General features: G+C 45.0%; 1 protein-coding gene across 1 annotated transcript in view; it reads left to right on the top strand.

Annotated features, from left to right (window-relative positions):
* The window catches only part of PLB1 (phospholipase B1), a 194642-nt gene that overhangs the window by 70059 nt on the left and 98466 nt on the right, over positions 1–26117 (top strand). The window contains exons 12-18 of the mRNA XM_006880687.1: positions 390–446; positions 7090–7161; positions 8263–8337; positions 10468–10531; positions 20539–20597; positions 23396–23469; positions 25334–25377. Coding sequence (XP_006880749.1) covers positions 390–446; positions 7090–7161; positions 8263–8337; positions 10468–10531; positions 20539–20597; positions 23396–23469; positions 25334–25377 — 445 coding nt within the window. The remainder of the gene's footprint in view (positions 1–389; positions 447–7089; positions 7162–8262; positions 8338–10467; positions 10532–20538; positions 20598–23395; positions 23470–25333; positions 25378–26117) is intronic.

The raw sequence follows: 26117 nt of genomic DNA, 5'->3' as shown, positions 1-26117 counted from the left end.
GGTCCTGGGCCACAGGTCTGCTCCCCGCTCCTGTCCCTCTGTCACCTCTGCATCACAGTTCCACTTCAGTGACCCTAGGATCTGTCATGTCAGGGCAATGGGGCAATATTCTTTCTTACACTTTCTGCTCATTACAAAGCCCATAAGCCCGGTACAATCAGAGGCTTGACCTGCTCCAGAGCTCTTATCACTAGGCCCTAAGCCCACAAGGTGGGTTACATTTGTTACCCACATAAATGCTTACAGCTGTCGATGTGGGCACTGAGGAGGAATATGGAAGGTCCAGGACACCCATCTCTGCATTAAGGAGAATCACTTGTAGGAAGCCGGTCTAGAGAAACCCCTTTAGGAGTACACAGGGTTTCCTTTCTTCCTTGATTCTCTTTCAGGAGAAGCCACTTGTCCAGGATCCCACCACACTTGCCTTGAGTCTCTGGAACAGCATGGTGAGTGGGCCTGGGGCTGTGAGCCGGGGCAGGGGCCTCTGGTAGGAAAGGCCATCGTCTCCCGCGGTGCTCTCATTGTGCCCACTGCTCTGACGGAGGGCCCACAGGGTGCCAACAGGCTTCCAGGACGATGTGTCAGGGCTGCAGGAAACCTTCTCACACACCAGGGACACCAGTTCTGTCCACCAAGAATTTGACCTTCTTGTCTCAGAGGCTAGACCATAGCCCACTAAGGAGGCACCACTTGGGTCTTGGGGTCTCATGTCTGGTCTTCCATGTGTAAGAAATCAATTAGCGGGGGAACTCAGGAGGGGACCCACATTCCATCCTTGTCCACCTTTCCCTCATTTTACACAAATACGGTATTGACAGTTTCAAAGGCTATTTCTTGAGACAACCACAGATATTGGAGTAATGAAGACCTGAGTTCAAGTCCTTGCTTTATAACCTGTATAAATTCAGGCGCTCCACTCCCTTTCTGCAAAAACCAAATCCCAATCCCTGGAATAACATGTACCAAGAGCCTAGCAAGCTCCAGGCCCACTTGTGGATTGGCCCGCTGTCACCAGAGCCACAACAGACCAAGAGTTCCCCAAGGGACGATGGAACCCCCAGAATGTAGTGTCACAGGCTCTCCGTTATGGCTCTAGCTTTTCTAGGGTGCCAGAGACCTGTTTTTCTCATTTATTTTTTTTCTCCATCCACGCTGTGGTTATTATTAAAATGTCAACTACAAAATCTTGTTTTGCTTCTTTGGATTAGTGATCTTTCTCTCGATCTCCCCCAGTGATGTGTTCTGTGAGGTGCCACGAGCTGCTGCATTTCAGCTGCATTAGCCCACTCGAGATGGAGTATGGGGAAGGGAGAGGCAGGGAGCAGGCTCACCAATGAGAACAAGGTGTCCTTGGGAGCAGGCCTCTGATTGCTCTGAACAGGGATTCCCACTAGGGGATCTAATCCCCAGGTGGAACTCTCCTGGGAATGTTTTTCTACTGATCTCTCTCTCTCTCTCTCTCTCTCTCTCTCTCTCCTCTCTCCTTTCCCATTTTTATTATTTATTGTGTATGTACCATCAAATCGGATCTGACTGGTACAGGAGATTGCCCCTCCTCCAGCAGAGCATCTAGTGGATTCGAACCATGTGCCTCTGGAATTGCAATGCAGCTTCTCGCCACTAGGCCACCAAAGCTCCCTTCTGCTGATCTCTTATGAGAGGCAAAGGAAGGGATCCAGGACCTTGGGGGGTGGAGTGCCTTCCTGCCACTCCTTCCCTTGGGAAGAGAAGTCCATTATTTTGTTTCAGCCAATCCTCTCTCTGCGTTTCTGCCAATCAAGTAAAGAGCACGTACCATACATTCTGTCCTATGCTGGGTGCCAAGGAGCTTACATGAGACAGTTATCCAAGGTCTATGCCCTCAGTAAGCTTATGGAGTAACTGGAAATGCAGAGGAACGAGTCCCAGCAGCTATGTGCTGGGCTGTGCCACCTGTGCCAGGTCGTCTGGACGATGGAATCAGGAAAGCCCTGTCTTCACAGGGTTAGAATGTGTCAGAGTGGGTAAGGGAAAGCATCCCTAGGCAAAAGAGCCTTTGCGAGTACAGGGCATGGAGGAAAGAATGTGCCAGATGCATTAGCAAAGGCCTGTGAGAGTTAGCCTGATAAGGGAGGAAATGCGAAGATAAGGAGGCCTAGAGAACAGAAGGTGCTCCTAGCACTCCAGACAGAGAAGACCTAACAGGGCAAGAGGGCTGGACCCCCCTCTCTCTGCTTTTTTCATTATATATTATTTTATACTGGTTTCATGTGTTTGGTGGAGCTCCCAAATTAAAGCAGGCTCAGAATCAGGAGTGGCATCCACTTCCGAAACAGTTTGCTTCCAGAAACTCCATGAACTTAGAGAAAAGAGGAAAGTTATTTGTGTTGAAGACTTTTGTTCATAGGGTTGCTAGGAGTCATCTATGACTCCACGGCATTTTACAACAACAACATTAGTTTCCATACCTTGTGTAGCAATCATGTACATTGTGTTTCACATTCCTACTTTCACATCATGTTTCAAACGATCACTCGTATATATTGTGTTTTGTAAAATTAGTCACTATTGATCTCTGCCTACATGTACCCGGTCTCTACTTTTGTCATGTTATTTATCAGCATCAGTGACAGTAGCAGTGGTGATGGTGACCATTATTCATTGAGACTCCTGGGTGCTCGGGTGGGCAGATAGGCCCCCAGCATGCACACTGTCTTGCAGCCTATGCAGGGACTGATGAGCAGGCTTGCAGAGGGAAAAACAGGTTTTACACAGACCTCAACATGGCTGGAGCCCCAGGATATGCCATATGCTTCAGAGGAGAAGCCTTTCCGCGGTGGGATTTTACTCTTTCCTGTCCTTTCAACCAACCACATAGTTCACGTGTTCTAGGCTCCTGCAGCCTCGGTCAGTGAGGAGGAAGAGCGTTGCCCCAAGCACACTTGCTCCCCTAGCATCCGCACTGGTGAAATACCAAGCCTTCCCACAGCCTGCACAGCACAGCTTCTACTGCGCACCTGCAGTTCCTCCAGGTGTGAATAAATCCGTAAGAATTTAAGGCTCTGACAGGTTAGTGCAAAGGGCGGTGGACAAGAAGTCAGAAGCCCTGGGTTCTGATTCCAGTCCTGCCTTAGGTTAACTTGTGAGACATGTCACTTGATCTTTGTGGGCCTCTTTTTCTTTACCTCCTACAAGCAGCTAGAGTCCCTCAGCTAGCCTCAGAGGGCCCGTGGAGGACTTTCCTTTGATGGGGAACTAGAGAGAAGGTGGGCTTCTATACACCCTTGAGTCCTCACGGAGGTACAGGAAAGACAGGAGAATCTCTGCCTCCATTGCCTTGATTCTCTGGTGTGTTGATGGTTAAAAACAGGTATGCTGCTAACGAAAAGGTTGTAGGTTCAAGCCCACTCAGAGGTACCTCAGAAGAAAGGCTTGGTGATCGGTTTCCAAAAAATAATCAGTCCTTGAAAACCATATAAACATGGTGTGCTCTGATACACCTGGAATCCATGTGGGTTAGCATTAACTTGATGGCCGGTGGAAAAATGCTTATGTCCACATTCAAAGGTCCATAAAGCTTCAACTCAGTACAATCCTTTGCTGGTAATCAGAGAGAGGCCAGCAGAATCACTGTGATCACAGGAGTCCAGCCACCACCCACGTCCCTCCCTGAGGCAGAGCCCAGGACACAGGAGGGCTCTCTGCTGTGCCGCCCATGGAGGCAGGCGTTACCGAGCACAAGCTGCTTCAGGGTCTGCTCTCCCTGGCCCTGAGTGTGTGGCTTCTGGAGTGTGTGTGCAGCATCAACTCTGCTTGCTCCTGGAGCCATCCAATGGAATGATCCCTCTCTGCTGGAGCCCGAGTTCATGGCACAAGACTGAGAGTTCTTTGTATGGAGTACTTTTTAGCCACCCTCTCAATAATTTCAGTAACTCTTGGTCAACAGTAGTAGCTTGAAAAAGACCCACTGCTGGAGAACTTGGTTCCCATATCCTTTCAGCAATCACAAATTCCCCCTTCCTGCCCACCCCTGTGCAGGGTGCTGGAGCTAAGGGCAGGTGAAGCTGTAGTCTGCTCAGACATAGCTTACAGCTGTGTGGGAAGTGTCCTCTGGAGAGACTTGTTAAGGTCATCTTCCACTTCTCCCACACTCTAGTTTCATTGGTGGAATGCAGAGTTATTTTTGTTATGTGCTGTCAAGTTAAAAACCTGTCCTCCAGTGGGTTTTCTTTTTTTTTTTTTTCTCCCCGCCCCCTCCAGTGGGTTTTCAGAGGCTGTACATCACAGGGGAGAAGACTGGCCATCTCTCTCCCTCGGAGAAGCTGGTGGATCTGAAGCATGCGCTTTTGAGTTCACAGCGCAGCTCCTTAGCAGTAGGCAGTCAAAGCTCCCCATGTGGAGGAGAGGCAAGCAGGGAAAGAACGAAAAAACATGAAAGAAAGCACAAAAACCAAACCCAGTTGTCTTTAGAGTGAAAAGAAAAAGGGTGATTGGAGAAGGAGGATCTCAGAAGAGATCCTTGAAGGGCCATGTGGGTCTCCATTCTCCCTGAAGTTGGAGGAGGACTGGGTCAGAGCAAGTGTCAAGGGGATTAAGAGGAAGCAGGAAAGATGTTGTGTCAGCTGTGGTCCTGTCAGTCCTGTGTAATGGTGACCCACGTACCAGGAAGTGAATCACCGTGTGGTCCTGGGCCGTCTGTCTCTGTGATGACTTGTGGGTCAGGTGCCTCCAGTGGTACTAAAGTTGTGATCTATAGGGTTTTCACTAGCTAATTTTAGGAACCAGATGGCCAAGCCTTTCTTCCTAGTCTTTCAATGTCTGAAAGCTCTGCTGGAACCTGTTTAGCATCATAGCCACTTGCAAGCATCCCCTGATAGACAGGTGTTAGCTGAGAGTCAAACTTGGGTTTCCTACACAGAAGATAAGATTTCTACTACCAAGGATGCATAGGGCCCCTGATGAAACTGGACTGATTGAGAGCACCTATGAAATGTCTTTCTTTAAGATTCTTTATAAATGGGCTCGTCTGTATCCTTCCTACCCAAATGATCTAGATGAGCATTTCTCAATGTCTAGTTCCAGGTTCTCTTATTGATTGAATCTTGAGAGGTTGAGGAAGGAAACTTCATGACCTAGATCAACACCTGACTTCCCCACTGGCTGCATTAGACACTGTTAGAACCCCAGTTATCCTCATGAAACCTCCTGTGGGCCCATGGCCCAGCAGGGTGCCCTATCAGAAGAAAACAGAAGAAAGCTGGAGGCCCAACTCACCTCCAAAGAAAAGGTGAAAGGGTTGCCACTCCTTTTCCAAAAGATTAAGCTAATTACATCCCCTTATCTAGCTGTCCTAGAGTCTGGGTTAACAGCTAATCTCAAGAAGGTTAAAGTTCTTTCCTTGGCTTTTCATCACCTGACATAGATATTGGGATAAGATATTGCTGAAGAATCTGAAATCCTCACAGAGGGTAGCAGAACTTCTAACTGAGTCCATCTCACAGGATGCCCGTGCTGTAGCCTTCTGCCTCCTTGTTTCCTGTCAGTGTCCTTGGCAGGAAAGGGACAGAGGTGCCACATGAGCCCACCACCGGAGGGCAGTAGGACTGACAGCAGATTATATAGTACATGAAAAAGAATCTCCCATAGCCACTTTCTTTTTAAAAATGTTTATATATTCATAATTAATATTCTCTTTTTAAAAACCATTTTTTTTTAATTTGAGGGAAGTTTTACAAAGTATATTGGGTTTTTGTTCAATCATTCATATATTATTTTGTTTCATAACATTAACACCACCAGCAATGTAATTGCACTTTTCTCACCACTGCTTGTATTTGTCACCTCCACTAACCCTTCTCTGTTTTATACCTTCCTGACTTCAGGGCTTTATTCTTGGACAAGGGCTGCTCTTTTGATCTTGCAAGGTTGGTTATTTTAAGGAGTGCCTGTCATTGTTCTCCATAGAGGCCTGTCTATTGTTTGACTGAAAGTTAAACCCCAGGAGTGAGTCTAAGGTCTGGGGCCTCCATTAGTCTATCAGACCAGAAAGCCTGGTCTTTTGTACATTTTCAGTTTCATTTCCACCTTTTCCCTCATTCAAAGCAAACATTTAAAAAGAATAAAATTAACTTTTAAAAAGCATCCCTTCAACATGAGACTCTTCAACTCCTTTATTTCCTTATCTTCCCATAAGTACTTTTAGGTAAACTGATAACCTACTAGTTACCTTTGCTAACTTGCCATAAACTTGTTTTCTTTGTTAATCACTTTCATGGTTATCATGTAAGTAGCTGCCTATATCAGAGCTGACACCACCATGCTCATTCCTGTATCTCTAGCCTTTCTAATTGCTGAAGAGCGTGTGGGCTGTGTGGAGCTCCGTGCCACTCTATCTCTGTGTTTCAAGTAAAAACATGAGAACTTGACCCAGGATTCAGTTTCCTTCACCAGGAGCTTCTGTAAGCCATGCTTGTTCAGCAGGGTCTCCTGTGTCCATAGTTGTGTTTACAGGAGAAGAAGGGAACCCGGGGAGAAAGAAACATATGCTTTACACAGCCTTCCTTCCCCTATCCACCCTCCTCTCAGGACAAGTACAAATAGTGAACTGGCCAGAGCATGGGCAGCAGGAAGTGGGAAGGGGGGCCAAGTTACTCAGCAACTCCACTCACCCAGGAACATGGTATTCAATCCAGGACACCAGCGTCTTTGTCTAGCTCGGCCCTGGCTAACCGGACACGATGCTGACCTCAATAATGCTCAGTTTCCTCTCCTTTAATATCATGAGGGATAAACTTGGAAGTCTTTTCAATCTAAATATCAGTGATGCCTCTCACACAGTGGTCATCCACTTTGCGCCTATATCAGAAGCACCTAGAAAGTTTGTTAAGTACAGATGGCTGGGCCTCCACCCTCCGCGTTTCTAGAGATTCCATAAGTCTGGGGTGAGGTCTGGACATTTGCATTTCTAATTGGTTCCCGGATTATGCTGATCCTAGCATCTAGGAATCAAACCAACAATCAGGGGCCTACTGAATCTTGGTCAATGGTACCTTGGAATGCTGCTACCGGCACAAAGCTTTTCTATTCTAAAGATGTCATCTTCTTTCCTAGATGGAGCCAGCAGGACAGAAGGATGAGCCACTCAGTGCAAAAGAGAGCGTACATATAAAATGCCCCACTCAGGTGAGCTAAGCCTGGGCAAGGAGAGTGTGGCACACTGAATGGGTGGAGATACATGGGATCACCAAGTGAGGCTTTGTGGTGAGGGAAGGGGTCTTTCCTGACTGAGATGTCAGGTCCATTGGAGTCTTAGCTCTGTTCTAAGCCCGGACATAGCTTTGCTCTCTTTGCCAATACCTTTGGGATGGGTGAGCTGTTTTAGTAGAACTGAGACTCCTCCACATCTCTAGGGGGCAGTATATAAACAAAGTCAAAGCCACAGGCCACCAGGGCTGCAAGTGCTGTTCCCACTCATCTTCTCTATGTTCTGAGCTCTGTGCCCCATGCTTCTTTCTGATCTCTGGTGTAGATAAGGAGGCAAGGTGTCTGAGTAGTTAGGTAGTTCTGAAGATGGATTATTTTGCTAAGTGTTAAAGAATTGCCTAAAATGTAGATATATAATTAATTGCCTACTGTGGAAGTATATAATTAACATTTACTAATTAACAGATGAGAGAATAATTGGACATAAATGAATAGTATAACTCCTCTCATCATTTATTGTTGTTGATTGCCATTGAGTCAAGCACAACTCATAGCGACCCTACGAACAAAAGACCTGAAGCCTTTCTGTAACTATTGACATGTCTCAAAGTTCATAGAGTTTCCAGAGGCATGTTGTTTAGGAAGTGGATGCTACTCCTGCTTCCAAACCTGTCTTAAACTGGGAGCTTCACCGAACACTGTCATTTAGTGGTAGTTAAAAATTTCAGCTTTCCTGATGAATTTGGGTTTTGCTAGTAGACAACAAAAACTATATATGGGGCTCATCCTGTTTCTCGATTTGCTTTGACTGTTAAGCAGCTTAAAATTAAATGTTCTGCTAATAGAAGTATGCATGCTTATCCAAGAGCACGAAACTCCAAGGTAGGGAAGCAGGTGATAACTCTCGCAAATGGGAAATTTCAAAGCCTTCATGAGCTCCTTCGGGAAACAAATGGGTAGTACAGAGAAAAGCCAGAGAATAGTTGACCATCATTTAAAGTGTGATATGCCTGTTGCAGTGGTGTTACTGGACAAACAGTAAAGCCTGATGCTTAAGAGACACATTGCTCTCTTCTGCAGGAGAAGCCCTATCTGTTTACATACAAGAACAGCCTCTACCTGCCCGGCTCATCAAAATTCCCTAAGAAGCTTGAGGTATGAAAAGCCTTTCTGTACTGACAAATATGGACGTGAACCATGAGCTGCGTGCTTTGTTGAGACTTTGGGAAACTTCCCACGTGGGCACTTCTGTTCTGGAAGGCTGTTATCTCTGGGGTTATTGCGGGCTGTGGAGATGATAGGAGCTGTAACAAACATGTGACATCTAGGCTGGTGAGGGGTGGAGAATGAATGACCTGTGTGCTGTCACTTGGTACCTTGGAGCAGGTCTACACTAACGGTACTATCTTCTGAGGGGCCTGACAATATTCTGTGGCTCCACAGGGCACGTTGGGATTGCTCAGTACTGACTGCTCCCAGTTTGTTGTGATGTCAAACATCAGGCTCTTCCCAAAGCTCTGTTGAGTCCTCTTAGGCTCAATGGAGGCTTTAATCCAAAGAGAAAGTTAAAAAAACCCAAAAAACAAACTAGAGCAATGTGGTAAAGCTTGAAACCAAATTGTATGGAGACCAACAGGCCTCTGTAATTGGTTCACTCCATATGTGAGGTGCAGAAGTACCCCTCACACGCACTCACAATGTGCTTGCCACTTGTCTCATGAGCCTCTTTCTGATACTTCTTGTCAATATGGGAACTCTGTGCTCCTCTGAAGAACTGAGGAATGCTTGAAGACAGATATCTTTGTTCACAAAGAAGTGGACATCTTTGTGGGTCAAGATAAATTCAGTTCTAGTGTCCTATGACATCTCTGCCTCCCTGTTGTGTGAGAAATGAGAGTTACTTCAAGGCATGGATGCAAAGTTGATGGCCTGAGCCTCCTCTGTGAAGCCTAAGAGAGCAAGTGGGAAAGTATCTTGATTCATAAAGGTGTCCCACCCTTTCCAACCAAAATTAAAGCAGTGAAGGCAGCATGGCACAGTGAGTTAAGAGAATTGGCCAGGTACATAGCCCCTCTGTGCCTTGGTTTCCCCTCCCCCCAAACACCTGTCCCTATGGGAAATAGAGTTCCTACACAGAACTGTTATAAAAGTAAAATAAATTAGTAAGTACTAAGCACTGAGAATGGGAACTGGCATAGTATGAATTGTATATAAATGTGTTTTTTTTTATGATCTGTTAAGAGGAAGCAATACACTCCTTTGAGAGATAATTATTGAATACCTACCTCATGCCATTAAAATGTAAGCTCAGTGAAAATAAGGACTCAGGGGAGGTGCGTAATGCCCCTTGGATGGATTAATGGATGGATGAGTGGTTTCCAACCATGGAAAATATAAGCATGAATCAAGCACTGCCCTTGTCCTAAGAACTCAGTCCGGCAGAGAAATAGTTAGTCAGTAATTATGACATAATGTAATAAGTACTATAGTTAAAGTTGTCAGGGCATCCTGGGAACACAGAGGAAGAACAATTAACTCAGACAAGAGGAAGTTGATAGAGCCTTCCCAAAGAGTACCCATGACTTCAGTCTGGAAAGATAAGTATGTTTGAGCCAAGTAGACAAAAGTGTTGGAAAATGGAAAGTGATGGTAACTGGTGACGACATGGACATGTGAGAGCACAAAATGAGTTTTAGTCAGGGACTGATGTCTTCCATGTCTGGAGGCCTCTTAAGGCAGTGAGGGAGACTAGACTGATGTTCATATGGAGCAGTAATTCATTTGTTTAACTAGCAGATAATTATTAAGCACCTTCTATATGCCAGGCACTATTCTAAGCTCTGGCCATGTAACAGTAAATGAAAAAGACAATGCACCCTGCGCCTACTCAAAATGTGGACAGAGAAATATTATTTATGCTGATAAAACCTGCTTTGGGTGGACTCAGAAGGCCAGGGGAGAAGTACACAGGATTATTGAAGAATATTCTGCAATATTCCAGGCCAGAAAAAAAACAAAAGCCTAACTGGTGACTGAGGGTGAGGGCCCACGAAGACCTGAGGGAAGGTGATTCGTTTGAGGAGCATTTGAAAAACACTGTGGACAATTGGATCCAAATGCTAAAGGAAAGGGAGAAATTGAAAAGGCTACCTGGGGTTTTGCCTTACTTTAGGGGATATTTTCCAAAATAGAGGCTTTACTTCTCATCTAATTTCCTAGATTGGAAGCATCATAGCTTATTGCTACTTAGATGTTCATGCGATTTCTGTGTGTATCACATTACAGGTGAGAGAAGGAGCGGAAATCAGGTGCCCTGACAAGGATCCCTCTGACTCCATTCCCACTTCAGGTACGTAGCTCAAGCTGAGTGATTTTTAAACTCAGCTGAGACCTGAAATTTTCAAAGTAAGAGTCATTGTAACATGACAAGGACTTTGTACGAAATCGGAAAGATTCCTGATAGGCTTCACAAGGACAATAGGAATAGCTTTGTATGTATACATAAATCTACACCTGTTTAAGTTCTTCTTTAACTGAAAGATGATAGCTACATCAGTATCATGAATCATTTATTAAGCACTAAACATGACATACTTTGAGCAAGTTGCAATGAGGGACCAATCCTTGGAGAGGGACATCATGCTTGGAGGGGACAGCGCAGGAGAGGAAGATCCTGGATGAGATGGATTGACTGTTGTAGTAATGCGATAGGCGTGTCTGAGACAATGAGGTCGGCTCAGGATAGAGCAGAGTTCAGAGCTATTGTACATAGGGTCACTATGAGTCATAGGCAACTCGATGGCACATAACAACAGCCATGGGCCAGGCCAAGTTTAACAGAGGGCCCAGTATTAGTTGAGTGAGTTGTTCTTGCTTTTAAGCCTTGACAAGGATAATGTGCTCTGTAATAAGGCAAAGTACCTGTGAAGTCGAATAGCTTTCCCACCATGCCTGTCGGCATCGTCTGCAGAGAGCACTCAGACACCACACGGAGCAGGAAAGTGCGCTTTGTTACAGACATGCCAGAGTCACCAGCCCTAGAATTTCTGTAATAACTAATGTGGGCCGTGAAAGGGCTTTAGGTTGTTCTAGGCGGAGGTCAGCAGCTGTCCCATGAGTTTCTGAAGGGCTGAGTCTGTCTGGGCAGGCATGAGGACAGTGCTGGCCGTGTGCAAGGTCTCATGGGGCATGTACCCTTGGGAAGTCTTGGAGAGACCGTGTAGTGACATGCATGCCTCCAAAAACCCCAGTTCAAGAACATTTTCTACAATAGTACTTACTGGTTCCCTGCTTAGTCCGGGAAGGTGACTTGTTTCTTAATTTATTCATTAGATAATTATTCCGTTCCTCCTCTGTGCCATCCAAGAGTCGGCAATCAGGCTGATCTGTTGTTGCACATGGAGGATTAAGTGTGGCAATGCAACACTGAGTAGAAGAAATCTTTCAGGGATGGCATCTTTGTTGTCAGGTTGTCTGAGGACATTTCCTTTTGCTTGTGCTAAATGTTGCCAAAGCAAATAAAGGTCTAAATAGACTTCCCTTCCCTTCCCTCCTTAGCCCTATACACTCACATGGAGTAAAATGGTGTTTAAAATCTTTTCACCAAACTCAGAAATGGAACTGACTCTTGTTCCAAGTTGCAGAATAATGGAGTTAATGGTCAATCTTATACCATATACATGTCTACAGTATAGAGAAAGACACATTTAGAGAAAGACTAAAGGGAGCTCTTATGGTTCAGGAGTAAAGAGCTGGGCTGCCAACCCAAAGGCATGTGATTTGAATCTATCAGCTGTTCCAAAGGAGGAAAATTTGGACAGTCTCCTCCCATGTAATTTCCTGCCTCTGAAAACCCACTGGAGGGTCAGCTATAAGTTGATTCTGACTTTACTGTACAATAACAATAATAATATGTTGTTGTTGTTGACTGTTGTCGAGTCAAGCACGACTCATCACAACTCTGTGAACAAACTATGCTGCATTGAAAAACAAGAAACTCATGCAATATTATTCAAAATGGATGACCCTGGAGGACATAATGCTGAGTAAAATATCTCAGTCACAAAACGACAAATACTGCATAGTGCACTGTTATAAAGCGGGACTGACATTGGAGTTGGAGGGAAACTAAGAGGTCATAAATAATATATACTGCATTGAAACAGCTGAGGGAGAGAACTGTTTAGGAGGAATATATGATTAGGTATTATTGTCATGACAAGAGTCCAGAATGAAACCTGCATAGTGGAGTGAAGGGGGGTGGGGCAGAGGGTGGGAATTGTATAACCAAGAATTTTTTTTTAACTTGTCAAAGAGAAAAGTGAACTTGGGGGAGGGGTAGGCAGGGAGGAAAGTATGCAACAATTAATGAATGGAAATTTTAAAAAAAATTAGAGGCTGAAAAAAAAAGACTTAATGCTTTTCCATAACTATGGTCATTTCTCCAAGTTCATAGTTTCCAGAGGCATGTGGTTTAGGAAGTGGATGCTACTCCTGCTTCCAAATCTGTTTTACAACTGGGAGCTCCACCAAACACTGTCCACAATGGGAAACTATTCTGGTATTTGATATCCCCATGGCACAAGGTTCAGCATCACAGCAAACCTAGATTACTTCATACAGCACATTGACAAAGAGTGATGTACAAAGTAGAAGAATGTTCCTCCAAATACAGCAAAAATAGTCTCACTTAGCAGTGGTTAAGTGTTACCAAGTCAAATACAACTCATAGTGACCCTAGCGCAAAAGACCTGAACTCTGTTCTATAATTAGCATAATATACAATGTAATTTTTTTTCATATCTTTATGTTCTTGTTGTGTCCTGTCAAGTCAGAACTGACCCATAGCTGACCCTCCAGCGGGTTTTCAGAGGCAGGTAATAACATGAAAGGAGATTCCCCATCCTTCTCCCGCTTTATAAGTATATACACACATATATATGTAATAATATATGATATATAGAACCAAATTAATTTCTGTATATACACATATGTGTATGTATCTGTGTATAGAGATTTACTGATGTGATTTCCAGACTTTTTGATGCTTGTCAGCAACCTATTCTATTGGTTACTTTGCTTGCAAGACTTTAGCAGCAGAAATAAATTATTAGCTTCATATCTAAGTCCTCCTGAAGCAAAAACCCTCACTCAAAGTTGCCTACAAAGTATTTATGGATGTTTAAATAGCCATTCTCTTTGCAGTGACATAATATCTGTCCTCTTTTTAATCTTATAACTCTGAAAAGATGAGCTATAAAGCATTTTCAGATTATGTTGCTGTTGCAGCAATGATAACCAGCCGGTCCATTAGGGCATATCTCAATATCTTAAAAGCCAGATAAAACTTGAAATTCTTCTCCATTCCTTGACCCTGGATATTATTTTGTTTATTGGCACTTCAAGATAGAAGAGCAAGAAATCTTAAGACTTTGAGTCTGAGATACTCAGATCTGAAAGGAACAGTTTGGATACACAGGTAGATGTGATATAATCAAGTGGGGCAGGGACCTCCTCAGAAGTGAGCCATGAACCTGCACTTCTGAGTCCTGCCTGGCCGAAAAGCCTCAGTTAGAAAAATGACCACAAGCAACTGGACAATAATGAAAAAGAAGTCTTTTTTTATATATAGTTGAAAAAGAATACACAAGAGTTCACATGGGTCAGAATGGGAATTTTTAATGTGTTATAGACCGCCTTGGCTTTATAACACAAGATTCTCACAGTGACCTGCTGTAGAGGTCAAGTGAGGCATTATGCTGCAGAAAAAAAGAATTAAGAATTAAACTTTTTTCCTTGTAAAAAAAAAAAAGTCTTTCCCAAAACCTCTCCAGTCCCTCTGTCTAGTGTTTCTCTCAAGCTAATCCACAGATAACACAGATCCAGCAACAACAATCCTATTTAAGAACAAAACACTGCCTGCCATAAATGGGCCATGGCCATGGCTGCCAGATTCCCTCCTTCACATTCCTCTGCGGAGCCCACAAGGATCCACAACGAGCCTCTTCCACTTATCTAAGGGGCTTATGAGATGACATAGAAAGAGGACCAAGGTGGAAAGATGGAGTAGGAACAACTGGCATTTGACAGCCAGACAAAGAATAAAGGCCTCAAGTTTGCCTCCCAGTCAATGCACATGTGTATATTGCTGTGTGGTATATGCTATGGGGTTTATAACTTCGTGAATACTTGTGCTGTTTTATGTTAATGTTAGTCTTTGGCCCTCTCTCTAACATGACTGGGGAGCGCTGGTCACTTTAGTGGTAAGGCACTGTGCTGCCAACCCAAAGGCAAGTGGTTTGATTTCAGTTGCTGTGTGAGGGAAAGACCATCAATCTCCTCCTATGCAAGTTATAGTCTCCAAAACCCACTTGACTGGATAGTCAGCTGCGAGTCAGTTCCAACTCAACAGCATAACAACAACACAGCTAACATGACAGGAATAACGAAGAACAAATACATTGGACCCACTAACTGACATAATGTTTTTGCAGTGGGAATAAGAGTAGCTTTTATACTCGGAGGAGCCAGAAGGGACCTGGCTTTAATGTGTCTGTATTTTTCCTGAAACCATCAATGTCATGCAGAAGACAAAATTCATAGCATTTGAACGTAGAGAGCCACAAAACTGATTACATGCTGTTGTCACCAATAGGATAAGCCTGAACAGTGAGGCCATTTACTGTAAACCCATAACTGCTTTCTAAGACCCTGATGTCATTTCTTTGACCCAACTGACCAAAACAAGTTCTTAAAAAACTAACATGTGTACCAATGAGGGAGTTTTTCTTTTGCTTTTCAAGGAGAGGAGCAAATGGGGGGGGTTGTGTGGGGGGGGTTGTGCGGGGAGAAGGGTGCAACAATGAATGAATGGAATCCCAAAATCTCTGTAGATGTTCATTGAAATGAAAAATAAACAACCTAAATTTAAAAAAAAAAACCTAACATGAAAAACAGCGCTCGGTGACTGTTGTTCACGCTGAGCCAGCAGTATGTCTTCCAGCCCCGCCCTGGAGGTGGTGCTACAACCATCACCTACTCAGAGGGCTGGGGTTCGACTTCACGTGTGATCAGAAGGAATGACACCCCACAGGGAATAACAGCCCACAGCCTGCTGGTCTCTAGGAGCCACTAGTCTCCTGAGTGAGTTCAGACTCAGCCTCAAGACACTCAGACCAACAAGTGCTTCCCTGTTCTGAGGGCTCCACTATTTAACGCTGTGAGAGTTCATATTATAAAGCCACCTATTTAACATCATTCAATGCCTTTGAGTTGTGGTGCTGGAGAAGAGTATTGAACACACCATGGACTGCCAAGAGAATAGAAAGATCTGTCCTGGAGAGGGTGAAGGATTTTGAAGCTCCATCTCACAGGCTTTGGGCACATGGCTGGAAGGGACTAGTCCTTGGAGAGGGACATCATGCTTGGAAGGGCGGAGGGACAGCACAGGAGAGAAAGACCCTGGATGAGATGGATTGACACAGTAACTGGGGTAATATATGGGCAGGTGTATTAGAAACAGTGGGATTGGCTCAGGACAGGGCAGGGTTCAGAGCTATTGTGCATATACTCATTATGAGGTACATTTGACACGATAGCATAAAACTGCAACATAATTCAGTGTAACACATTTATTGAGCTACTTACAAGGCAATATTGTCTCAGAAGAATGCACACCAAAGCATTCCAAAGGCAGAAACAAGGCGGCTAACAGTTTGTTAGAGTTACCGAAGTCTTTACACAAGTCTCTAAAATCAAATGGCTGACAATTGAGAGAAAGTTGCTTTTTCGGATTATGGCGCCATGTGGTTTAAGTTGTTGGGTTATACAAAACAAAGCAGTCGTGTGCCAAGTCATTTTTCTGCATATAGCTTTTTTAAAAATTAATTTTAACAAAAGTTTACAGAGACTTAGGGTTTCCATTCATTTATTGTTGCACTTTTCTCCCTGCCCACCCCTCACCCATCATTCTTCTCTTTGAAAAGCAAAAGAAAAATTATTTCATTATTATGCAATCCCTCCCCCCAAGTCCACTCCACTAGGCAGCCTTCATTCTAAACTCCTGTCATGACAATAATATCTAATCATAGATCCCTTTTAAACAGTTCTCTTCATACCATGATCGGTCTCCCCATTCTACACCCCAGTGTACTGTTCGTCTGATGTCATCATAATTTAGATGGCCTTCTGATAAGACCCTTACTCTGCAGAAATCAAGATGAGCTAATGACATGCTTATCAGCTTTCAAGGTGATGGACAGTTTGTACCAGATAATGTTCAGCTAATCAGGACACACAAATGTAATCTTATCACTAAATATTGCGGTTCCTCAATCCCTGCCTCCAAGGAAAGCAATTGCTCAAGTCCTTTTGCTGTATTCCCAGGCCATGTTCATTGTCGTGTATGATGACACAGCAGCTCTGAGAAAGGAAGGTGGGCAATCTCCTCCCTCCTGATTTACAGCCTCAGAAACCCAATGGAGGGTCAGTCAGTGCTGACTCAGTAGCAGTAGGTTGAGGTGAACAGACCTTAATCAAAGTCTACTGTGTCAGTCTCTATCTTAACAATAAAATTCCAGATAAGTCAAACTCCTCTCACTTCCATTTGGCTTTTAGCTTATTATATCTTGCAGGAAATCCTCCAGAATAACCGACAGGAGAAACCTCTTTACCCCCAAACTGCTCTGTATGCACATCTATATATCGACACACAGACATAGACGTAAATCTGTGTGTGTCCTTTCTGTTTCACGCAGACTTAAGGCTCTGAAATGGCCAGCTTCAGGTATCTAGTTAACAAATCGTAACATGCTTCTGAAGTAAATCTCTCCACATGATCCACAGTTCACCAGTCCCCCAAATTTCCTTGGATCTTTGCATGCTATAGAACCCCACTAGACCAGCGGCTAAAACTGCTAACTGAAAAGCCAGCAGTTTAAACCCATTAACCGGTCCCAGGGAGGAAGATGTGGTAGTTTGCTTTGGAATGACTTCTGGCCTTGGAAACCCCATGGGGTAGCTCTCGCCTGTCCTGTAAGTGGGCTGTGAGTTGCATTTGACCCAACAGTAGTGGATTAGGTTGGTTTTGCATGCTGGCTGGTGCTCACAGAAATCACCGTATCATGTATTATGACCAGGATGGCATAGCGGCTGACTGCCATCAGCAGGAGCTAAAATAACCCACTCCAAAGTAAATGGGAGTGGATCCTACTTTTTTATTTTGTTGCCTTACCCCCTCCCGCCCTCCAGCTTGATTTCCTTGAGAAGAGGCCATTGTAAAGTCTTCAGGGTCCAGCCTGGGGAGCACCTGCTACTCTGTGCAGCTGTCTTTATGATTTGCTATTGTTCTTCTTGCAACAGTCCGTGCCTGTGGAAAGCTGAGGCAGGGCCAGGCAGGCTCTCATCAAGTGTAAGGAGTGTGTGCGTGCTTGTGGTGCATGTGTTATGTGTCTGTCTATTGGAGATGGATATGGGCAGTGGGAATGAGGGACGATTTAAAGAAACACTCTCAATTCTAAGAGGCAGAGCTGCAGATCTGCCCCCAGGCTTTGCAATGGCAACTGCAGTGCCATGAACTAAGTAGCAAAGCCCCTTCAGAGGTAGCCTGGTTATCATAGCTCCAGCTGCAGAAACTGATCATGGTCAGTTGTTGTTGTTGTTGTTGTTGTTGTTAAGTGCTGTCGAGTCACAGGCAACTCATAGCGACCCTATGAACAAAAATCCTCAACACTTGCGTGTGTGACATTCATCCTCTTTCCAGGTTCATAGGGTTTCCAGAGGCAAGCTATTACGGAAGTGGGTGCCACTCCTGCTTCCAAGCTTGTTTCAACCGGGAAGCGCCACCAAACGCTGTCCACCATGGGTAACCGTTATAGCATTTGACACATCAGTGTCACAGTGTCCAACTTCACAGCGACCACAAGTTACCTCTGTACAGCAAGTGGACACACCAGGGCTATACGACCTAGAAGAATGTTTGAACAAAAACAATGAAAAACAGGTCTTTGGCTTGGTAGCATCGCTTTTGGTCCACTAGGCCAGCTGGTCTCTGTCTGTGTTGTTGAGTGCCGTCAAGTCGTAGGCAACCTCATAGCAACCCTATGAAAGTCCTCAACACTTGCGTGGCCACTATCGTTGTTGTTGTTGTTATGTGCCATCGAGTCGTTTGCGACTTGTAGTGACCCTATGTGCAATAGCCCTAAACCCTGCTCTATCCTGTGCCAATCTCATTGCCTCTGACACACCATCCTGATTACCCCAGTCACTGAATCAATCCACCTCATAGAGGGTCTTCCCCTCCTGCGCTGTCCCTCTACTCTACCCAGCATGATGTCCCTCTCCTTGCAACATGTCCAAAGTATGTCAGACGAAGCCCCAGAATCTTTGCCTCCAAGGAGTAGCCTGGTTTAACCCTCTCTCGGATGAATCTGTTTGTTTTCTTGGCAGTCCATGGTACATTCAATACTCTTCTCCAGCACCACAGCTCAAAGACGTCAATTCTCCTTCTGTCCTCCCTAGTCATTGTCCAGCTCTTTGATGCATAACAAGTGATTGTAAAGACCATGGCCTGTATCAGGCACACCTTCGTCTCCAAAGAGACACCGTTGCTCTTGAGTACTTTAGAGAGGTCCCTAACAGCAGACTTTCCCATTGCATTAGCTTCAAAAAACAAAGGACTGCCTCAGTGGTCCTCAAAGTGTGTTACCCAGACCAATAGCAGCAACAGCCCCTGGGAATTTGTTAGAAATACAAATTCCTGGGCTTCCCCTAGCCTGCTGTTTGGAAGAGTATGGGCAACAATGTGGGTTTTAACAAACCCTCTAGAAAACTACGTACAAGCTATCCTGCAACACAGAGCATCCTGTCACCCAAAGAGGCAGCCCAGGAGCATGCACTTCTCCAGTGATGGCTCAGCCCCCATGGGGGTGGGAGTGAGCCACAATTCCACATCTGCAGGCAGCGTGGAGGTCAGGTAGATAAGATGGCTTTGTGGAAGGAGATAAGACCCAGGGATCCCTTCAAGGATCATTTCTACTGATTATTAATAAAGCTTACTGGGCAGGTATCTTTCTATACAGTCATGATTTGGATTCTGATGCAGGCAGTGCACTCCAGTCATGCTGGAAGCATAGAACAAGGTTGTTCTAGGTTTCACTGAGGGTGTTACAGGCTCTCTTGGTTAAGAAGGGCTGGAGACAAGCAAGTTTTAGTTTGGTTTAGTGATAAGGAGTTGTGCTGCCCGCCCAAAAGACACAAGGTTTGAATCCATCAGCTGCTCTGCAGGAGAAAGATGGGCAATCAATCTCCTCCCGTGCTATTTACAGCCTCTCAAAATTCACTGGAGGGTCAACTATGGGTCGGTTCTGACTTGACAGAAAAGAGTTTTAGAGTTTGAGTCAAACCTACATCACTTAACCCAGGTTGTAAGCTACCTTGGTCCACGTAGACATCCTGCCTTGCTATACTCCAGCCTGCCTTTAGACCTTTTCTGTGCCATTTCCTGCTCAGAAGCAAACCTGTCTCATTTTCTCTCACTCCCACCTTACAATGTCTTGAGATTTAGTTCAAATACCACCTTCTCCATGAGGTCTGCTTTGAATCACCTTTGCCTAGAACCCTAAGGGAAGGGAATCTCACCAACTCCAGTGCTTCACAGCGTTATACCTCCCACAGTGTGTATCACTCTGCACTGTGTATTTTAACTATAGATGTCTCCCCATTTCTCATTACCCAGCTCACTGTTTGGTGTTCAATACATTTGTCATTTGAGTAAGTAGCCTTTTGGGCTCATCACAGTATTCTCGTACAACCAATGGATAACAAAAAAATGGTAATTAAAAAAACAAACCAAAAAAAAAACAACAAAACAAAACAAAAAAAAAAACAACAAACCAACCCCACTTCTCCTTTCACTTTAAAGAAACTGGATTGACTTTCACAGAATGATGTAATAATACTCTGTCCCGAATATTGTGAGATCCTGAGATCAATGGAGTCCTGGATGTAGTGTCAACCCAGGTCCTTCCTTGGTCCCAGGTTGCCCTGACAAGGGCTAGCTCACACCCTGAGGGGAATCGCTCACCTTGTTATGGCAGGCCTCACCCAATGCCAGCAGCAGGATCCCCTCTGAAAGCTGGGGTTCCTTTTCAGGCCCAGTCTCTGCATCTGAGACACCATCTATTGTTCAAGGGAGGAGATCCACATGCGGTGCTGAGCCTGATGGGTAAAGAGAGGCTTTTCATCTCTCTTGTCCAAGCTGGACTGCTATTAAAAAGTGGATTCCTCTCAAGGGGTCTTGGAGAGACCCATTTGTTTCTAGAAGACATGGATGCCGCTCACTCTTGCTTATTTTCTCAGTTCACAGGCTGAAGCCAGCGGACATCAAGGTCATTGGAGCCCTGGGGGACTCTCTCACGGTAAGTTACCCTAAATGTAGAAAGCGAGGTGGCAGAGAGGATCCTGAGGGGGTATTAGAACCCAAAAAGACAAATGAAGCGAGAGAGAATTCCCACTCATCAAGCATTACCATTGTTGTTCCTGATCCTGATTTCCATTTCTCTCAATCACTTGCCTACCTCCGTCCTAACTTCCTCATTATTTGTGCAGAAAGCAGGCCATGACTGCTAGGAGTGGAGGGGCTCCAGAGGGCGCACCAAAGTGCATAGCCTGTAAATGGTCAGGGCTGGAGTACAGAATCAGACGAGGTCTCAAGACCACAGTATGTTGTTTGTTGTTATGTGCAGTTTGAGTTGCTTGCCACACATAGTGACCCTTGGTACAATAGCCCCGAAACCTGCTCTATCCTGTGCCAACCTTATTGTCTCTGGCATACCTACCCTCATTACCCCAGTCATTGAATCAGTCCATCTCATCGAGGTTCTTCCTGTCTTGCACTGTCCCTCCACCCTTTCAAGCATTATGTCCCTTTCTAATGATGGGTCCCTCCTTGCAACACGTCCAAAGTATATCAGACAGAGCTTCAGAATCCTTGCCTCCAAGGAGCAACCTGATTTCACCTTCTCCAAGACAAATCTGTTTGTACTCCTGGCAGTCCATGGTATATTCAATACTCTTCTCCAGCCCCACAGCTCAAAGGCATCAATTCTCTTTCTATCATCCCTAGTCATTGTCCAGCTTTCTGATGCATAGCAGGTAATTATAAAGACCATAGCCTGTATATCAGGCGCACCTTAGTCTCCAGACTGATGTTGTTGTTCTTCAGTTCCCTGGAGAGGTCCCTGACAACAGACTTTCCCAGTGCAATTCATCTCTTGATTTCCTGGCTGCTTGTACCAAGAGTATTGATTGTGGAGCCAAGCAAACTAAAGCTGTTAGCAAACCTCCAAAGATCTGGTGCTTAGCTTTGTTCATGCAGGAAATGAGTGGAAGGTACCAAGAAGAGCAAAGATGATGCTCTAGACACAAGTGCTGACGTGGCAAAGGGGCATAGAGAGAAAATTAAAAGAGAGGGGAAAAAAATTAAAAAGTGAAGGTAAAAGATGATACAACTCACCTCTGCAGCTGCCCCGTGCTGACACCCAGGCTCCACAGAAAGACTGGGCACTGCGTTGCAGAGGGTTCAGAGTGGACACAAACTTCCTACTCAGTAGCAAAGTACTACAGGCTAGTCCAGCTGTGCTCCCTCAGCCAGTAGGATGCAGGGCCTGCAGCTGGATCCTCCCAGACACCAGACTCTTGTAGTCTGTGCAGGTTTATATTCCCACAGTCAACATCCTTACAACAAAAATCCTATGAAGAATGACTTAGATTGCTTAGATTTAACCAAAAGAGAAGGTGAAGGTGAAGGTGATAGAGGTGAAGGAAGGCCCAGAACCCACAGTTTGTAAGTGCTGGGCCTAGGACCAGAACTCAGAAGTCCACCACTCTATCTGTATGCTCTACAACCCCTCAGTGTACCCTGACCCCAAAGGCCTTGCTGTTCATATACATCAGGACAGGCAGCCTGGTTGTTTTGGCCTTCCATGCTGTTCTCCCAACCACTTCCTGCTGTGTGTGGCTGAGACTCTCTTCCCCCGAGTCCTCTGGTGCCCTTAAACAATGTTCTGGGTCATGAATCTCGGCGTCCCAGGCTTGCCTGGAGACAGGCACTTTGAGTGTGACACACCTGGCAGGTGGCAAAGAAACTGGGCACAGAGGGTAGGAATTTCCCTCTGAGGTCCTCTCCCTGGAGGTCAGCCTTCACTCCCAGGTTGCCTGGGAGACCAGTGGTCAGTGTGACCTATGAAATAGACCTAGAGAAATAACAGGCTTTAAGCAATGGGCATAAGTCTGCTAAGTGGAACTATATCATGATATCATCAATTAACAAGACAGTTTTCTGCACCCGAATAGTGGGTTCATGGGAATTCATTTTATTACTATTTTTAAGCTATGTATGTGTGAGATATTATTTATATAAAAAGATTATGATATACTTTTTTCTCCAAAAAATTCCTTTTTATTATTTTTGTGTATATGTATACCATCAAATCAGATCTGACTGGTACAGGAGGAGATTGTCTCTCCTCCAGCAGAGCATCTGGTGGATTCAAACCACTCACCTCTGGGACTGCAATGCAGCTTCTTGCCACTAGGCCACCAGAGCTCCCCAGTATACTTTTTAAAAAAAATTCATTGTTTAACAACTTTGAAAACGAGAAAATAAGACCTTAAAATATATCCTTTTACAAATAACCACTATAAGTGCTCCTTAGAGGAAGGAAGGTGAGCCTTTAGCTCACATACTTTGGGCATGTTGTCAGGGGGGCCAGTCCTTGGAAGAAGACCTCATGCTAGGAAAGGCAGAAGGTTAGAGAAAGAAAGACCCTCAACAAGATGGACCGACAATGAGCTCGCACATGCCAGAGATGACGAGGATGGTTCAAAGCTGTTGTTAATAGAGCTGTTATAGCTCAGAGTTGACTTGATGTCACCTAACCATGATAGTAGGATTTTCTAGACACTTTTGATATCTTGCTTTCACTTGGTTATGTCCTAGCTTGGGTGTCTTAGAATGAAACAAAGCTGTGGAAAGCCTAGGCATTCCCAGTGGGAACTCTGACCAGCCTCTGAAAAGGCAGGATGCACACAGGACTTGGTGGTATTGCATCTCCAGATTCCACAGCAAGCCCTGGCCAGGACCTCCTAGCAGACAGGCAGAGGGGAGAACACGGGTGAAGCTGAGGAAACTCACCCCCTTGTTGTTCCCTCTCAGGCAGGTAATGGGGCCGGCTCGACGCCTGGAAATGTCTTGGATGTCCTGACTCAGTATCGAGGCCTGTCCTGGAGGTGAGTGCAAGGTGCCCAGGCCCTGGAGACCTCCTTTCATTGCATTATTCTTCAAGCTGAAGAATGAATGAGCCACCAAGTTCAATCTAGAACAAATCCTAAATTTAACTTAGAGATAGTGTTTACCATCTTCCTCAGACTACTGCCTTCCCCAAAACAGGAGCTGAGGAGGAGCAGGATTTGGAGGAGAAACTGCATCCTCATTAGTGTTAGAAACACCTCTTCAGCTTCCATCCCTCTCTTTGTGACAGGAGATCTCAGACAGAAGCAGTGGCCTGAGTGATCAGCAGACTATGACCTGTGGAGCCAGACTTGCGTCGAAGCCCCAGCCACTCAGCTTCATGAGACCTTAGGGACATCAAGCAACTTCTCTGAGCTTTCCTTCTCACTTGTAGTGCAGGGATTGTAATCCTTCAGTGAGGATCAATGATACCAGTTGCTCTGACTCATGGTAGTAACCCCGCGTGTGTAAGAGTAGAAGAACTGTGCTCCATAGAGCTTCCAGTGGCTGTTATTTCACAGAAGCAGATTGGGGACTGGGGGAGGGCGCTAGGAACAGGGAGAAAAAGGCAACAATGAATGAATGGAAATCCAAAGTCTCTGTAAATGTTCATTAAAATTATTTTTTTAAAAAAAAACCCTCATATTTCTAGGCCTTTCTTCCAAGGCGCCTATGGGTGGGTTCAAACCTCCAGCTTCCCAGTTAGTTACCAGGCAAGCCATTGTTTATAGCTCTCAGAACTGTGTAGTAAGGATCAGAGACAATTTAAATACCCATTCCCAGAGCCTGGCACAGACTAAATATGAAGGGCAGCTGACGTCATTAAAGAGACTTCCCTTTCCAGATGATGAAATAAGGCTCAGAGAGGGTTAGTTACTTGTCCAAGATCACACTGATCAGCTGGTGAAAGAGCAAGGAGAGTAAATGCATGGTGACTCCTAATTCAGCGCTTGCCCCCATCATGCCTTGCTCCACGCAGCTTTGCTCCTGTTCACAACTGCACTGGCAGGACGGGAGCTTTTCCTCTGTGTTTTGAAAGTCTGGCTCGTGCCAATCAAGGTGTGAAGTTTTCTCAGCTAGAACGTGGCATCTCCGGTTGGCATCAGCTTTAACCTGAGAACTGCGGCCGGGGCACCCTCCCTCATGTTGTTGCACAGCGCTACCTTCCCCCCTCCCCCAAAACCCCCCCCCACTGGGAAAGCCTCGTAAATGTTCTCAGACGTCCTTGGCACAGAACAACGGCCTCTGGAAAAGCACAGAGCCCAGTCAGCTCTGGAATGCTGCATATTCTCATGCCTAGAAACCACTCGAACTTGGATCTCCCTTTCAGTTTTTGTCTTGGTAGACAGCTTGTTATCTAGAAGATACTCTTTTTAAAGGGGCCTCCTCAAGTCAGAAACAGAAAGAGAAAGATCAGAGAAAACATTTTAATCATATGTCTAATAATAATAATGCAAGCTGCAGCGGCCTGTCAGACTACAGCTTGGCTGTGCTTGCAGAGAGGCACCACTTTCTCTTTTAGAGACAAAAGTGACCAGGCCACTTGGCTTTCCTGCCTCAACATCTGACCTCAGTTACTTCTTTTTTAAAGTAGCAGTTACACTTTTTCGGGCTCGTAGAAAGAAGTGACTGTATTGTGGCAAGTTTTTGCAGTTTTTCGGTTGGAATGAGGAAAGGGCCATTTCCAAACTGAAAAGATTCTTAGGGGGTTTTCTTTGGATTCATCACCCCCACCCCCACCCCCACCCCCGAACAAAGGTCTTTCTTCTTGGTAGTTTCTGAAGTCTTTCGCCTCTCTAATGAAGATTAAAGTTCATCTTTTTTTTTTTTCTTTTCTTTTTCTTTTCCTTCTCCTAAAAACAGCGTCGGTGGAGATCAGAACTTAAGCACCGTGACCACTCTGGCAAGTGAGTACGTGCGCCCGCGATGGTTTAGGAACAAGCTGAAGGCTCTTTCATTTGCTCGTTTCAGCTGCGCCCCCTGGAGGCGGCCTCGGGGTTGGACTGGCGGCAGGCCCACCAGCCCCAGGAGGGGGCGCTGCTTCTCCGAGGTGGCCGCCCTTGCTTTGCTTCTTGGTGATGCAAGACTTTGGAGATCGGCTATTTTTCTTCTTTTAAGAGATACTATATTCCTCTAAGGAAGGATGGAAGAGTAAGGGAGGAAAAGAGAATCCACACCAAATTTTAATACAAATCATTAAGAAATTATTTTTTAAAAAGAAGTAAAGGAAACCCATTTCTGCTTTGCATGTCCTACTGAGCAGAGCATTTATCTGGTGCAGGAGCATCGCTGGGCACGTGTTGTACAAAGATAGTACATTCATGTGTATGGCTTTATGAAACGCTGCTTCTGCAGCTAATTGATGAGGTGACTGCTCAGACTGTGCAAACATAGCCATATTCAGGACTGAAGATTTTCCTTACATTATTTCATCAACAGCCTGTATGAAGTGATTATATATATATATACATGTATACACACACACACACACACACACACACACATTCTCTGAAGGAGCTTGTCTGATTCCTCTCTGTTTTCTCCTTATCATATGCCACTGTGCTTGTTCTTCAAGGACACATGCAATGAATATTTAAATTTAATTATTTTTCCTTAAAAATCTTCTGAGTAACAATTTTGCCTGAGA

Source organism: Elephantulus edwardii, unplaced genomic scaffold (genome assembly GCF_000299155.1).
Source record: "Elephantulus edwardii isolate Elephantulus edwardi_28Jun2011 unplaced genomic scaffold, EleEdw1.0 scaffold00009, whole genome shotgun sequence".
NCBI lineage: Eukaryota > Metazoa > Chordata > Mammalia > Macroscelidea > Macroscelididae > Elephantulus > Elephantulus edwardii.
Note: the sequence above shows the minus strand (reverse complement) of the source record. Positions and strands in the feature narration are given on the sequence as shown.